The sequence below is a fragment of the Ranitomeya imitator genome, chromosome 1, assembly GCF_032444005.1.
Source record: "Ranitomeya imitator isolate aRanImi1 chromosome 1, aRanImi1.pri, whole genome shotgun sequence".
NCBI classification, from domain to species: Eukaryota; Metazoa; Chordata; class Amphibia; order Anura; family Dendrobatidae; genus Ranitomeya; species Ranitomeya imitator.
The window spans coordinates 303047447-303063717 of NC_091282.1; the positions used below are offsets into that span (position 1 = coordinate 303047447).

The window sequence follows — 16271 nt, forward strand, 5'->3', positions numbered from 1 at the left end:
TTGCATCTGCAGAAGTCTTAGTATGTTCCTTATAGTGTTTGGAAAAGGTATGCAAACTAGACCAGGTTGCGCCCTTGCAAACCTGTTCTGCTGAAGCCTGGTGCCGAAGCGCCCAGGACGCCCCCACTTCCCGAGTGGAATGCGCTTTGATTCCGGCCAGAAAGGCTACTCCCTTGACGCAGTAGGCCTCCTGAATAGCCGATCGTATCCACCTGGCCAAGGTTGATCTTGAGGCCGCAAGATCCTTCCTGTGACCATCAGGGAGGACAAACAGCGCATCCGTCTGCCGAAAAGGTACTGTCCGAGACACGTACCTTCTCAGCGCTCTTACTAGGTCTAATGTATGGAGAGGTTTTTCCACACGGTGCGTTGGCGCCGGACAGAAAGAAGGCAAGACAATGTCCTCGTTAATGTGGAACGAAGAAACCACCTTTGGTAAAAAGGAAGGTGCTGGTCTGAGCACCACTTTATCCTGATGGAACCTTAGAAAAGGAGCCAGACAGGATAGAGCAGCCAGCTCCGATACCCGTCTAATTGAAGTAACGGCCACCAAGAATGCAACCTTCCAGGAAAGGTAAGTTAAAGAGACGTCCTGAAGGCATTCAAAAGGAACTTCCTGCAAGGCACTTAAGAACAGATTAAGGTCTCAAGCATCCAGGGGGGTTCTGTAATGAGGAACCTTATGAGCTACTCCCTGTAGGAAAGTTTTTACCTGTAGATTAATAGCGATCCTGCGCTGAAAAAGTACCGACAAGGCTGATATCTGTCTTCTAAGTGTACTCGGTGCAAGGCCTGAATCCAGGCCGGTCTGGAGAAACGCAAGAATGTTTGGGAGCCCACGCCCTCTGCACCATGAAAGGAAAACCTTCCAGGTGTGATGATAACTACGTGCAGACGGATTTCCGGGCGCTAATCATGGTAGCGGCTACCTCTTGGGAAAACCCAGCCTGTGTTAGGATCCAAGATTCAATGGCCAGGCCGTTAAACACAGGGCCCCTAAGTTATGGAGGTAGATTGGGCCCTGCGAATGTAGATCCGGGAGGTCCGGAAGCCGCCATGGAGCTCCGGCGAGCAGCTGCACTAGGTCTGCGTACTATGATCGACGAGGCCAATCTGGAGCGACTAGGATAGCTGGAACTTCTTCTGACTTGACCTTTCTGATTACCTTCGGGAGCAGTGCTAGAGAGGGAAACAGATATGGGAAATGAGACTGGCCCCAAGGCAAAACTAACGAGTCTATAGCAATCGCCTGTGGATCTCGATATCGGGCGACAAACCTGGGTACTTTGGCATTCCTCCCGGAAGCCATCAGGTCTACGTCCAGGGTCCCCCAGAGTTGACTTATCTGCATAAATACTTCGGGATGTAGAGACCATTCCCCGAACGCAAGACCCTGTCGACTGAGAAAATCCGCAGCCCAGTTTTTTTCGCCCGGGATGTGGACTGCCGAAATCACCGAGTGATTCCTCTCGGCCCAGCAGAGGACCTATTTTACCTCGTGCATGGCCGCCCTGCTGCGGGCACCCCCTTGATGATTTATGTATGCCAACATTGTAGCATTGTCCGATTGAATCCAGACAGGGCGGCCTGCCAGGAGATGATGGATATGCTGCAACGCCATCCGAATTGCCCGAATCTCCAACAGATTGATCGGGAGGGTTGAATCCTGCAAGGACCAGCGTCCCTGGGCTGTGTGGCGGTAAAATCCTGCTCCCCAACCTAGAAGGTTGGCGTTTGTCGTGACCACCAGCCAATAGACTGGGAGAAAAGGTTTCCCCTGTTGAATAGATGGACTCGTTGACCACCAAGAGAGATCCTGTCTGACCTGGAAAGATAGACGGCACCTGAGGTTGAGAGAGAATGGGTTCCTGTCCCACGCTGATAACAGAGCATGCTGGAGAGGGCGAAGATGGAGCTGTGCAAAAGGCACTGCTTCTATTGTCGCCACCATTCTCCCTAAGACCCTCATGCAAAACCGAATTTTGTGATAGACTGGCCGGCGAAGGGTCTTCACCTCTTGCCGAAGTTTCAGGGCCTTGTCCCGAGGTAGGATTGTCAAGCCTTGTAAGGTGTTGTAAAACATCCCTAGAAAATAAATTCTCCGGGATGGTACGAGGGACGATTTTTCTCGGTTTACCAGCCACCCTAGACGAGAAAGAGTGTCTAGAGTAATGCTGACGTTTTTCTCGCAGGCCCGAAAAGACGGCCCCTTGATGAGGAGATCGTCTAAGTAAGGTAAAATGAGTATGCCCCAAGAATGCAGGATGGACACAACAGCCGCCATGACCTTTGTGAACACTCTGGGGGCGGTGGCTAGCCCGAAAGGTAAGGCTGTAAACTGAAAATGCAGATTGCCTTCGGCGAAACGTAGGAATCTTTGATGCACAGGAAATATGGGAATGTGCAGATATGCATCTTGAATATCTATTGAAGCTAAGAACTCTCCTTTTTCCATTGACGCAATGACCGATCGAAGAGACTCCATTCGAAAGCGACGAGTGTTGACAAACCTGTTTAAACGTTTCAGGTCCAGAATGGGCCTTACCGATCCGTCCTTTTTGGGAACTAAGAACAGGTTGGAATAAAACCCCTGAAATCTTTCTTCATTTGGAACTGGAATGATGACCCCGCAGAGCCGAAGAGACTCTATAGAATTGAACAGGGCCTGTAATCGCGATTTTGAGCTGGGAAGGCAGGAAGGAAAGAACCAGCATGGAGGAAGGTTGACAAACTCTATCTTGTATCCTGAAGACACCAGTTCTCTTACCCATCTGTCGTGAACCACAGTGAGCCAGGACTGGTGAAAAAAAGAGTAGGCGGCCGCCTACTTCGTCGGCGGGGACCAGAGGCCGACTCCAGTCATTTGGCCGAAAACCTATGGGACCTAGATCCCCTTCCCCCTCCCCTGAGATCGCATTCTTCCCAATGGGTTGGCTCTGTATGAGACCTGATGATCTCTGTCCTGATTGGGTCGCCCCGGAGCAGAGGGATATGACGTTAGGGTCCACCTGGTATTGCGAAAGGGCTTAAAGCGAGCCTGGAACTGACAACGAAAAGGCTGCGTAATCTGCTGTGGAAGAAAATTGCTTTTTCCTCCTGTTGTATCAGAAATGAGCTGATCCAATTTTTCTCCAAATAATCGACCCCCCTGATAAGGAAGGGTTGTAAGAGTTTTTTTAGAGGTAGAATCTGCTCGCCGTGTTCTCAACCAAAGAGCCCTTCTGATGGCAATAGCGTTTGCTGCCGCTGAAGCTGCACAGTTTGCGGTGTCTAAAGACGCATTGATCAGATAGCTCCCAGCCAGAGCTATTTGATTTGATATCTCAGTCAACTCCACTGGAAGATCCCTCTCCTGAAGAGCCTTGGTCAAAGATTCTAACCAGGACATCATGGCATTAGCTCCCACGTCAGGAGGGCGAGAGAGCTGAACCTGAAGCCTCAAAGACTGAACGAGCCAAACTATCAATAAGTCGATCACTAGGATCCTTAATAGATGAGCCATTGGGAAGGGATAACAGTGTATTAGAGGCCAAACGAGAAACCGGGGGATCTACCAAAGGGTAGTCTGCCCATTTTTTACGCAGTTCAGGAGCAAAAGGCTATCTAGCATTCAGAGCCTTTTGTGCCGCAAAACGACTGTCTGGATGCTCCTTGTGACGTTGGACCAAGTCCTCAAACTCGGGGTGAGAAGCAAACACCCTATGAGACTGCTTGGCCCTCTTGAATGATACCTTATGACCGGAGGTCAAGGTAGATTCGTCCTCTATACCCAGGGTCTGGTTGACAGCCTCGATTAGACTGTCTACTGACTCCTGGTAATCAGAGGCCTCTAGATTGAGGGATCCCTCGGAATCGTAGTCCGAACAGAGTTCACTGCTCTCCACTGGAGAAGGTGAACGAGAAGGGGAACTCCAGGAAGCAGATGCCCCTGATGGACCGGGAGACGCTGTGTGGGTTCGCTTTTCCCGCGTCTGCCTAGTGCGAGCGCTGCCCCTGCAGGCCGAAGGCTCCTGAGAGTCGGAGGACCTCTCAACGGCAGGTGAACCGCTGTCCATGGCCCTAGCCGGGGTCTGCAGGGACTCGATTGCCTTAGTTAGGGAGTCGCAGGGGAGGGCTCCTGAGCGCGTTCGGAGTCGCATGCCTCACAGAGATGATTACTCTGGGCATGCGGAAAAGCGGACCGACAGACTACACATACGGTATATAGCACCGTGTGAGATTTGGCCCTTCTAGACATGGTGCCCTGCAAATGCTATAATCAGGGGATCTAGATAGGCCAAAGTAATGCAGCGCTTAATGCTGTCAGGCTGGAGGGAGTAGCACTAACCCCAGTCCTGTGTCCCCGTTTGTTCTGTGGAACGTGTCCCAGAGCGAAGAATCCGAGCTGCCTTTTTTGAAAAAGAGTGCCCCCACTAGTGGATGGAACCGGAAACAGCGGCGTCTGCGGCCTAGAAGTTGGCAGTGCTTCAGCGAGGAGAGGGGGAGGGGCGGCCGAAAATGATGCAGCCGGAAGAAGCAGGGCTTCCATCCGCAGCCTATTTCCTGCTAGAAGCCGGGGACTAAATTATCGGATGCCCTGGAAGTGACACTGGCGGTCCACAGTGTGGCGCCGCCCATAACACACAGGCCGTGGCGCCGCCGGAAACAGGAGACCGCGGCGCCTACCAGCAGAAAAAGACTAGTCGCCATCGCCGCCAGACCGCAGGGATGCCAGGAAAGAAATGCAGACCTGCTCTCCAAACCCCCGGTACGATGCGTGCTTCAGGAGCCCTCATAGCCGCTCCCCCCCCCCCCCCCCGGCAGCCCTTCTCGAATGCCGGCGCCCGCGTGAGGGAGGCTGTGTAACCAAAAAGACGGTGTAGGCACCCTAACTCCATCTTCCTTTCTATAGGAAGAGGAGAGGGACCGTCCGCCCCCCTTTATTACTGCTGTCTAGCATTGGTGGTGCAGTGGGGGGCCGCACGGACAATGCATACGCACCTGTACAGCCTAGGGTTTCATTACCTTAGGGTGGTCAGGGCTTAGTCCGGCAAGTCCCACGTCGCGGGAGAGGATAGGTGGAGGCGACACTCAACGAGCTCGCCCGTTGATGGTTTGGGGAGATTGGACCCCTTCAATAGGGTCCGTCGCCCCTGTCTCACTTCCAAAAAAGGGTCCAAAAAGGTCTGGGAACTAGACGTGTGCCTCCTTCAGACACTAAGCATGAACTGGATTCGCCTGCAGCCGGTGTCAAGGTGTATACTGCGGAGGAGCTAAACCTTTTTTTATGTTTACTTAAGTGTCAGCCTCCTGGCGGCAGTAGCATACACCCACAGTCCTGTGTCCCCCAATGAGGCGAAGGAGAAAATTGTACATTCACACTGAAGGCATCAAAACGAAGTATATAATTCCACATGTGTTAATTCATAGTTTTGATGTCTTCAATGTGAATGTACAATTTTCATAGTCATGAAAATACAGAAAAATCTTTAAATGAGCTGTGTCCAAACTTTTGGTCTGTACTGTATATCTGGACGGGGAGCCATGTACAGTATACCAGGACGGGGAGTCATGTATACCTGGACGGGCAGCCATGTATACCTGGACTGGCAGCCATGTATACCTGGACGGGCAGCTATGTATACCTGCACGGGCAGCCATGTATACCTGCACAGGCAGCCATGTATACCAGGATGGGGATTAGTACAGAATGAGGGGACATTACCCCTATAACAGTGTCAGCAGCAGATCCCCCCCATAAGTGTGTCATTACATTTTTTGCTTACTTTTTTCTATTTTCCTCCTCTAAAACCTAGGTGTGTCTTAAAATCTGGTGCGTCTTATGGTCCGAAAAATATGGTAATAGTTGCTGCAGAGAAGAATACTTTTTTTTTTTTTAAATTTCACTTTCCTGTCGGCGGAGATATTAGAAATCAAAGAATTTTGCATCTAATGAGTTAATTTGTATTTAACTGTGTGTTATCCAATAGTTTTCACTGGGGCATGTATTTATTTCCCCTATAGGATGCTGACTAATGTTGGGCAGGCAGCAACACTCATGGGATAAAAAGAACACGCCCCCACCACAGCCTGATCTTTGTCTAACCTCCTGCATGAATCACTCTAGGGGGAAGAGGTAGCACAGCTGAGTTTACTATGTTACACTACAAACCCTTCAATCAGCTCTCCTATTCTCACAACACAGCCTGCTCTACTGAACTGCCCCTCCCCCACACTGCCTGTCCAAAGATGTGCTGTTAAACTTATGTCTGCTGTGCTCAAGGCACGTTGTAATCACTCTGCAGTTATATTAGAGTAGGGTGTCATTATATGTCTCACAAAGAAGTAACCTGTCTGTTCTGGACTACTCCTATCTGAGATATCTTTTTTTCTTCTTTTTTATTTTTATAGATATGACACCCTGCTCTGATCTCACTGCAGAGCGATTATAAGTTCCCTAGCGAACAGCAGACATACAGTTGCTTCTCACAAAATTATTATATCATCAAAAAGTTAATTTCTTTCAGTTAGTCAATACAAAAAGTGAAACTCATATCATATAGAGTTATTACAAACAGAGTGATCTGTTTCAAGTGTTTATTTCTGTTAATGATTATGCTTACAGCCAATGAAAACCCAAAAGTCATTATCTCAGTAAATTAGAATACTTTATAACACCAGCTTGAAAAATGGTTTTAAAATCCGAAATGTTGGCCTACTGAAATATATGTTCACTAAATGCACTCAAAACTTGGTCAGGGCTCCTTTTGCATGAATTACTGCTTCCATGCGGACCGGCATGGAGACGATCATCCTTTGGCACTGCTGAGTTGTTATGGAAGCCCAGGTTGCTTTGATAGCAGTCTTCAGCTCATCTTCATTGTTGGGTCTGGTGTCTCTCATCTTCCTCTTGACAATACGCCATAGAATCTCTATTGGGATAAAGTCAGGTGAGTTTGCTGGCCACTCAAGCACAGTGATACTGTTGTTTTTAAACCAGGTATTGGTACATTTGGCAGTGTTGACAGGTTCCAAGTCCTGCTGGAGAATGAAATTTCCAGGTCCAAAAAGCTTGTCGGCAGAGGGAAGCATGAAATGCTCTAAAATTTCCTGGTAGACGGCTGCGCTGACTTTGGTCTTGATAAAACACAGTGGACCTACACCAGCAGATGACATGTTTCCCCAAACCATCACTGATTGTGGAAACTTCACACTAGACCTCAAGCAGCTTAGATTTTGGCCTCTCCACTCTTCCTCCAGACTCTGGGACCTTGATTTACAAATGAAATGCAAATTTTACCTTCATCTGAAAACAGCATCTTGAACCACTGAGCAACAGTCCAGTTTTTTTTCTCCTTGGCCCAGGTAATACACTTCTGGCCCTGTCTATTGGTCATGAGTGGCTTGACACAAGGAATGCAACACTTGTAGCCCATGTCCTGGATACGTCTGTGTGTGATGGCTCTTGAAGCAATGACTCCAGCAGCAGTCCACTCCTTGTGAATCTCCCCCAAATTCTGAATAGCCTTTTCTTAATCCTTTCAAGGCTGTGTTTATCCTGGTTGCTTGTGCACCTTTTACTACCACACTTTTTCCTTCCACTCAACTTTCCATTACTATGCTTGGATGCAGCACTCTGTGAACAGCCGGCTTCTTTAGCAATGACCTTTTGTTTCTTAAGGTACCGTCACATTAAGCGACGCTGCAACGATAGACAACGATGCCGATCGCTGCAGCGTCGCTGTTTAGTTGTTGTGTGGTCGCTGGAGAGCTGTCACACAGACAGCTCTCCAGCGACCAACGATACCGAAGTCCCCGGATAACCAGGGTAAACATCGGGTTACTAAGTGCAGGGCCGCGCTTAGTAACCCGATGTTTACCCTGGTTACCATTATAAATGTAAAAAAAAAAAAAAAAAAACACTACATACTAACATTCCGGTGTCTGTCACGTCCCCCGGCGTCAGCTTCCCTGCACTGTGTAAGCGCCGGCCGTAAAGCACAGTGGTGACGTCACCGCTGTGCTCTGCTTTACGGCCGGCTGGCGCTGACACAGTGCAGGGAAGCTGACGCCGGGGGACTCGACAGACACCGGAATGTAAGTATGTAGTGTTTTGGTTTTTTTACATTTACAATGGTAACCAGGGTAAATATCGGGTTACTAAGCGCGGCCCTGCGCTTAGTAACCCGATGTTTACCCTGGTGACAATTGAAGACATCGCTGGATCGGCGTCACACACGCCGATTCAGCGATGTCAGCGGGTGATCCAGGTGCTGGCCTTCTAGCTCCGACCAGCGATGTCACAGCAGGATCCTGATCGCTGCTGCGTGTCAAACACAACGATATCGCTATCCAGGACGCTGCAACGTCACAGATCGCTATCGTTGTTAAGTTGTTCAGAGTGAAGGTACCTTTACCCTCCTTGTGGAATGTGTCAATGACTGCCTTCTGCACATCTGTCAAGTCAGCAGTCTTCCCCATGATTGTGGAGCCTACTGAAACAGACTAAGGCTACTTTCACACTTGCGTCGTTTTAGATCCGTCGCAATGCGTCGTTTCGGGAAAAACGCATCCTGCAAGTGTGCACGCAAGATGCGTTTTTTTTCCCATAGACTTGTATTGCCGACGGATCGCGATGTATGGCCATGGATGTGTCGTGTTTTGGCGGACCGTCGTCACGAAAAAACGTTCAAGGGAACGTTTTTTCGTACGTGGTGTCCGCCATTTCCTACCGTGCATGCGAGGCCGGGACTCCGCCCCCCCTCCTCCCCGGGACTTTGCAATTGGCAGCGGATGCGTTGAAAAACTGCATCCGCTGCCCACGTTGTGCCGAATTTGCACAACGTACCGACACAAGTGTGAAAGTAGCCTAAGAGACCTTCTTAAACACTTAGGAATCCTTTACAGGTGTTTTTTGTTAATTAGTCTAATTTACCGAGATAATGACTTTTGGGTTTTCATTGGCTGTAAGTCATAATCATCAACATTAACAGAAATAAAAACTTGAAATAGATCACTCTGTTTGTAATGACTCTATATAATATATGAGTTTCACTTTTTATACTGAAGAACTGAAGTAAGTTAAGTTCTTGATGATATTCTAATTTTGGGAGAAGCACCTATAAATGCATGCTGTCAGCAGGATTGTGCTGAGTAACCTACAGTTTTAGGTTGGCGCCATTATACTGATTAAAATGATACCTTGGTTGATGAAATCCATCTTGTGGTTGTTGTTTAATTTGTATTTGTAGTTTTCAACTAATGATATGCCCGAGCTCCAGTGCGGCCTGTGGTCGGTAGGGGGGTCTTTATGTGGTGCTCTGCTTAGGTATTCATCTGTATGGGCTTATGACAGGTCACTGATTCTTCACTGTAGTTTACTGAGCAAAATCCTGCTGACAGGTTCACTTTAAAGATAATCTGTCAGCAGGTTTTTGCCATTTAATCTGAGAGCAACATAATGCAGAAGCAGAGAGCCTGATTACAGCAATGTGTCACTTTCTCAGCAATACAATCAGTGTTTTAACAGAAGAAGATTATCACTGGCAGACTAGTTGTGGCCAGGAAATCCAACTAGATGTGTGTAATCTTGTCCCCACCACTGATTGGCAGCTTGCTGACAATGTACAGTGTACACATGAAGCTGCCAGTCAGGGGTGTGTGGGTGGGGTTATACACAGCTCAGCATTCTGAGCACTGCTACATCTACAGCTGAGAAAACAGGGATTTTATCAATACTACACCAAGCAGTTTGGGAAATGATACATCGGTGGAAATGAGGGTCTCAGCCCTATATCATCTCAGAATACATAGTAAAAAACCTGCTGACAGATTCCCTTTAACTGAAATTTAAGTCATTGAGGACCAAATACTTTGATTGCTAATATCTTCGTAAAGGAGAGGTAAAATAAAAACAAAACAAAAACACAACAACAATGTTTTATTCCGCTCTGCAGCCATTATTATATTATGTGTCCAGTTCAACATGAAATGTTTGGTGAAACAAAAGCCACAGCTGTATTACTGGGGGGTATATCACTGTAAGATTGCATAATGACTGGAGTTTGCCTGTATACATTATAGTCACATATAATATAAAATCACTCACATGTAGGACAAGTGTACTGCGTGTCACACGATCCACTGGCTTATAGAGAAGAGCTACAGACAAAGAACAGACAGGGTGGCACATTTTACCATTACAGCATAGAACAGGATGACACACCCAGGACTAGCCAATATTCCAAGATTCCCGTCAACACCAATTCGGCCATTATAAGTATGTTTCTGAAGATCACAAAATGTCCTGCCCCAATAATGCCAACCAGCCCATCCCTATCCCTTTCCAAATGCAATCACTCACCCTCCAGGGAGGTTTTAGCCGGCTGCTCCTTGGACTCACGGGTGCTTCTGGCTCTTAAATTCTAGAAGCAAAAATTCCAGGATATTCATGCTATTTTTATTTCAGACAAATTCCATCTTAGAGATTCAATAACTACTGACTGTCTTTGTATATGGATGAATTAAGAACAAATGTGAGGAGAAAGAACATGGAAGATTAATGTTTATTTATACTTGATTGAACACATAGCCATAAGTAGACCAGACTAGCCATAAGTAGTTCAGACTAACCATAAGTAGTCTATATATCCATAAGTAGTCCAGACTAACCATAAGTAGTCTATAAATCCATAAGTAGTCCAGATTAACCATAAGTCGTCTATAAATCCATAAGTAGTCCAGATTAACCATAAGTAGTCTATAAATCCATAAGTAGTCCAGATTAACCATAAGTAGTCTATAAGTCCATAAGTAGTCCAGATTAACCATAAGTAGTCTATATATCCATAAGTAGTCCAGATTAACCATAAGTAGTCTATAAATCCATAAGTACTCCAGACTAACCATAAGTAGTCTATAAATCCATAAGTAGTCCAGATTAACCATAAGTAGTCTATAAATCCATAAGTACTCCAGACTAACCATAAGTAGTCTATAAATCCATAAGTAGTCCAGATTAACCATAAGTAGTCTATAAGTCCATAAGTAGTCCAGATTAACCATTAAGTAGTCTATAAATCCATAAGTACTCCAGACTAACCATAAGTACCGTAGTCTATAAATCCATAAGTAGTCCAGATTAACCATAAGTAGTCTATAAATCCATAAGTACTCCAGACTAACCATAAGTAGTCTATAAGTCCATAAGTAGTCCAGATTAACCATAAGTAGTCTATATATCCATAAGTAGTCCAGATTAACCATAAGTAGTCTATAAATCCATAAGTAGTCCAGATTAACCATAAGTAGTCTATAAGTCCATAAGTAGTCCAGATTAACCATAAGTAGTCTATAAATCCATAAGTACTCCAGACTAACCATAAGTAGTCTATAAATCCATAAGTACTCCAGACTAACCATAAGTACCGTAGTCTATAAATCCACATGTAGTCCAGATTAACCATAAGTAGTCTATAAGTCCATAAGTAGTCCAGATTAACCATAAGTAGTCTATAAATCCATATGTAGTCCAGATTAATCATAAGTAGTCTATAAGTCCATAATAGAAGATTAATGTTTATTTATACTTGATTGCACACATAACCATAAGTAGTCTATAAATCCATAAGTACTCCAGACTAACCATAAGTAGTCTATAAGTCCATAAGTACTCCAGACTAACCATAAGTAGTCTATAAATCCATAAGTAGTCCAGATTAACCATAAGTAGTCTATATATCCATAAGTAGTCCAGATTAACCATAAGTAGTCTATAAATCCATAAGTAGTCCAGATTAACCATAAGTAGTCTATAAGTCCATAAGTAGTCCAGATTAACCATTAAGTAGTCTATATATCCATAAGTAGTCCAGATTAACCATAAGTAGTCTATAAATCCATAAGTACTCCAGATTAACCATAAGTAGTCTATAAATCCATAAGTAGTCCAGATTAACCATAAGTAGTCTATAAATCCATAAGTACTCCAGACTAACCATAAGTACCGTAGTCTATAAATCCATATGTAGTCCAGATTAACCATAAGTAGTCTATAAGTCCATAAGTAGTCCAGATTAACCATAAGTAGTCTATAAGTCCATAAGTAGTCCAGATTAACCATAAGTAGTCTATAAATACATATGTAGTCCAGATTAATCATAAGTAGTCTATAAGTCCATAATAGAAGATTAATGTTTATTTATACTTGATTGCACACATAACCATAAGTAGTCTATAAGTCCATATGTACTCCAGACTAACCATAAGTAGTCTATAAATCCATAAGTAGTCCAGATTAACCATAAGTAGTCTATAAATCCATAAGTAGTCCAGATTAACCATAAGTAGTCTATAAGTCCATAAGTAGTCCAGATTAACCATTAAGTAGTCTATATATCCATAAGTAGTCCAGATTAACCATAAGTAGTCTATAAATCCATAAGTACTCCAGACTAACCATAAGTAGTCTATAAATCCATAAGTAGTCCAGATTAACCATTAAGTAGTCTATACATCCATAAGTACTCCAGACTAACCATAAGTAGTCTATAAATCCATAAGTACTCCAGACTAACCATAAGTACCGTAGTCTATAAATCCATAAGTAGTCCAGATTAACCATAAGTAGTCTATAAATCCATAAGTACTCCAGACTAACCATAAGTAGTCTATAAGTCCATAAGTAGTCCAGATTAACCATAAGTAGTCTATATATCCATAAGTAGTCCAGATTAACCATAAGTAGTCTATAAATCCATAAGTAGTCCAGATTAACCATAAGTAGTCTATAAGTCCATAAGTAGTCCAGATTAACCATAAGTAGTCTATAAATCCATAAGTACTCCAGACTAACCATAAGTAGTCTATAAATCCATAAGTACTCCAGACTAACCATAAGTACCGTAGTCTATAAATCCACATGTAGTCCAGATTAACCATAAGTAGTCTATAAGTCCATAAGTAGTCCAGATTAACCATAAGTAGTCTATAAATCCATATGTAGTCCAGATTAATCATAAGTAGTCTATAAGTCCATAATAGAAGATTAATGTTTATTTATACTTGATTGCACACATAACCATAAGTAGTCTATAAATCCATAAGTACTCCAGACTAACCATAAGTAGTCTATAAGTCCATAAGTACTCCAGACTAACCATAAGTAGTCTATAAATCCATAAGTAGTCCAGATTAACCATAAGTAGTCTATATATCCATAAGTAGTCCAGATTAACCATAAGTAGTCTATAAATCCATAAGTAGTCCAGATTAACCATAAGTAGTCTATAAGTCCATAAGTAGTCCAGATTAACCATTAAGTAGTCTATATATCCATAAGTAGTCCAGATTAACCATAAGTAGTCTATAAATCCATAAGTACTCCAGATTAACCATAAGTAGTCTATAAATCCATAAGTAGTCCAGATTAACCATAAGTAGTCTATAAATCCATAAGTACTCCAGACTAACCATAAGTACCGTAGTCTATAAATCCATATGTAGTCCAGATTAACCATAAGTAGTCTATAAGTCCATAAGTAGTCCAGATTAACCATTAAGTAGTCTATATATCCATAAGTAGTCCAGATTAACCATAAGTAGTCTATAAATCCATAAGTACTCCAGATTAACCATAAGTAGTCTATAAATCCATATGTAGTCCAGATTAATCATAAGTAGTCTATAAGTCCATAATAGAAGATTAATGTTTATTTATACTTGATTGCACACATAACCATAAGTAGTCTATAAGTCCATATGTACTCCAGACTAACCATAAGTAGTCTATAAATCCATAAGTAGTCCAGATTAACCATAAGTAGTCTATAAATCCATAAGTAGTCCAGATTAACCATAAGTAGTCTATAAGTCCATAAGTAGTCCAGATTAACCATTAAGTAGTCTATATATCCATAAGTAGTCCAGATTAACCATAAGTAGTCTATAAATCCATAAGTACTCCAGACTAACCATAAGTAGTCTATAAGTCCATAAGTAGTCCAGATTAACCATTAAGTAGTCTATAAATCCATAAGTACTCCAGACTAACCATAAGTAGTCTATAAATCCATAAGTACTCCAGACTAACCATAAGTACCGTAGTCTATAAATCCATAAGTAGTCCAGATTAACCATAAGTAGTCTATAAATCCATAAGTACTCCAGACTAACCATAAGTAGTCTATAAGTCCATAAGTAGTCCAGATTAACCATAAGTAGTCTATATATCCATAAGTAGTCCAGATTAACCATAAGTAGTCTATAAATCCATAAGTAGTCCAGATTAACCATAAGTAGTCTATAAGTCCATAAGTAGTCCAGATTAACCATAAGTAGTCTATAAATCCATAAGTACTCCAGACTAACCATAAGTAGTCTATAAATCCATAAGTACTCCAGACTAACCATAAGTACCGTAGTCTATAAATCCACATGTAGTCCAGATTAACCATAAGTAGTCTATAAGTCCATAAGTAGTCCAGATTAACCATAAGTAGTCTATAAATCCATATGTAGTCCAGATTAATCATAAGTAGTCTATAAATCCATAATAGAAGATTAATGTTTATTTATACTTGATTGCACACATAACCATAAGTAGTCTATAAATCCATAAGTACTCCAGACTAACCATAAGTAGTCTATAAGTCCATAAGTACTCCAGACTAACCATAAGTAGTCTATAAATCCATAAGTAGTCCAGATTAACCATAAGTAGTCTATATATCCATAAGTAGTCCAGATTAACCATAAGTAGTCTATAAATCCATAAGTAGTCCAGATTAACCATAAGTAGTCTATAAGTCCATAAGTAGTCCAGATTAACCATTAAGTAGTCTATATATCCATAAGTAGTCCAGATTAACCATAAGTAGTCTATAAATCCATAAGTACTCCAGATTAACCATAAGTAGTCTATAAATCCATAAGTAGTCCAGATTAACCATAAGTAGTCTATAAATCCATAAGTACTCCAGACTAACCATAAGTACCGTAGTCTATAAATCCATATGTAGTCCAGATTAACCATAAGTAGTCCAGATTAACCATAAGTAGTCTATAAATCCATAAGTACTCCAGACTAACCATAAGTACCGTAGTCTATAAATCCATAAGTAGTCCAGATTAACCATAAGTAGTCTATAAATCCATAAGTAGTCCAGATTAACCATAAGTAGTCTATAAATCCATATGTAGTCCAGATTAATCATAAGTAGTCTATAAGTCCATAATAGAAGATTAATGTTTATTTATACTTGATTGCACACATAACCATAAGTAGTCTATAAGTCCATATGTACTCCAGACTAACCATAAGTAGTCTATAAATCCATAAGTAGTCCAGATTAACCATAAGTAGTCTATAAATCCATAAGTAGTCCAGATTAACCATAAGTAGTCTAGATTAACCATTAAGTAGTCTATGTATCCATAAGTAGTCCAGATTAACCATAAGTAGTCTATAAATCCATAAGTACTCCAGACTAACCATAAGTAGTCTATAAATCCATAAGTAGTCCAGATTAACCATAAGTAGTCTATAAATACATAAGTACTCCAGACTAACCATAAGTAGTCTATAAATCCATAAGTAGTCCAGATTAACCATAAGTAGTCTATAAATCCATAAGTAGTCCAGATTAACCATAAGTAGTCTATAAATCCATAAGTACTCCAGACTAACCATAAGTAGTCTATAAATCCATAAGTACTCCAGACTAACCATAAGTACCGTAGTCTATAAATCCATATGTAGTCCAGATTAACCATAAGTAGTCTATAAGTCCATAAGTAGTCCAGATTAACCATAAGTAGTCTATAAGTCCATACGTAGTCCAGATTAACCATAAGTAGTCTATAAATACATATGTAGTCCAGATTAATCATAAGTAGTCTATAAGTCCATAATAGAAGATTAATGTTTATTTATACTTGATTGCACACATAACCATAAGTAGTCTATAAGTCCATATGTACTCCAGACTAACCATAAGTAGTCTATAAGTCCATAAGTACTCCAGACTAACGATAAGTAGTCTATAAATCCATATGTACTCCAGACTAACGATAAGTAGTCTATAAGTCCATATGTACTCCAGACTAACCATAAGTAGTCTATAAGTCCATAAGTACTCCAGACTAACGATAAGTAGTCTATAAATCCATAAGTAGTCCAGACTAACGATAAGTAGTCTATAAATCCATAAGTAGTCCAGATTAACCATAAGTAGTCTATAAATCCATAAGTAGTCCAGATTAACCATAAGTAGTCTATAAATCCATAAGTAGTC

At 42.2% G+C, this 16271-nt stretch overlaps 1 protein-coding gene across 1 annotated transcript in view; it reads right to left on the reverse strand.

The window, feature by feature from the left end:
* Window positions 1–16271, reverse strand: part of BCR (BCR activator of RhoGEF and GTPase) — a 101996-nt gene that overhangs the window by 48492 nt on the left and 37233 nt on the right. Inside the window, exons 6-7 of the mRNA XM_069757562.1 lie at window positions 10343–10403; window positions 10088–10140 (exon numbers count right to left, since the gene is read on the reverse strand). Coding sequence (XP_069613663.1) covers window positions 10088–10140; window positions 10343–10403 — 114 coding nt within the window. The remainder of the gene's footprint in view (window positions 1–10087; window positions 10141–10342; window positions 10404–16271) is intronic.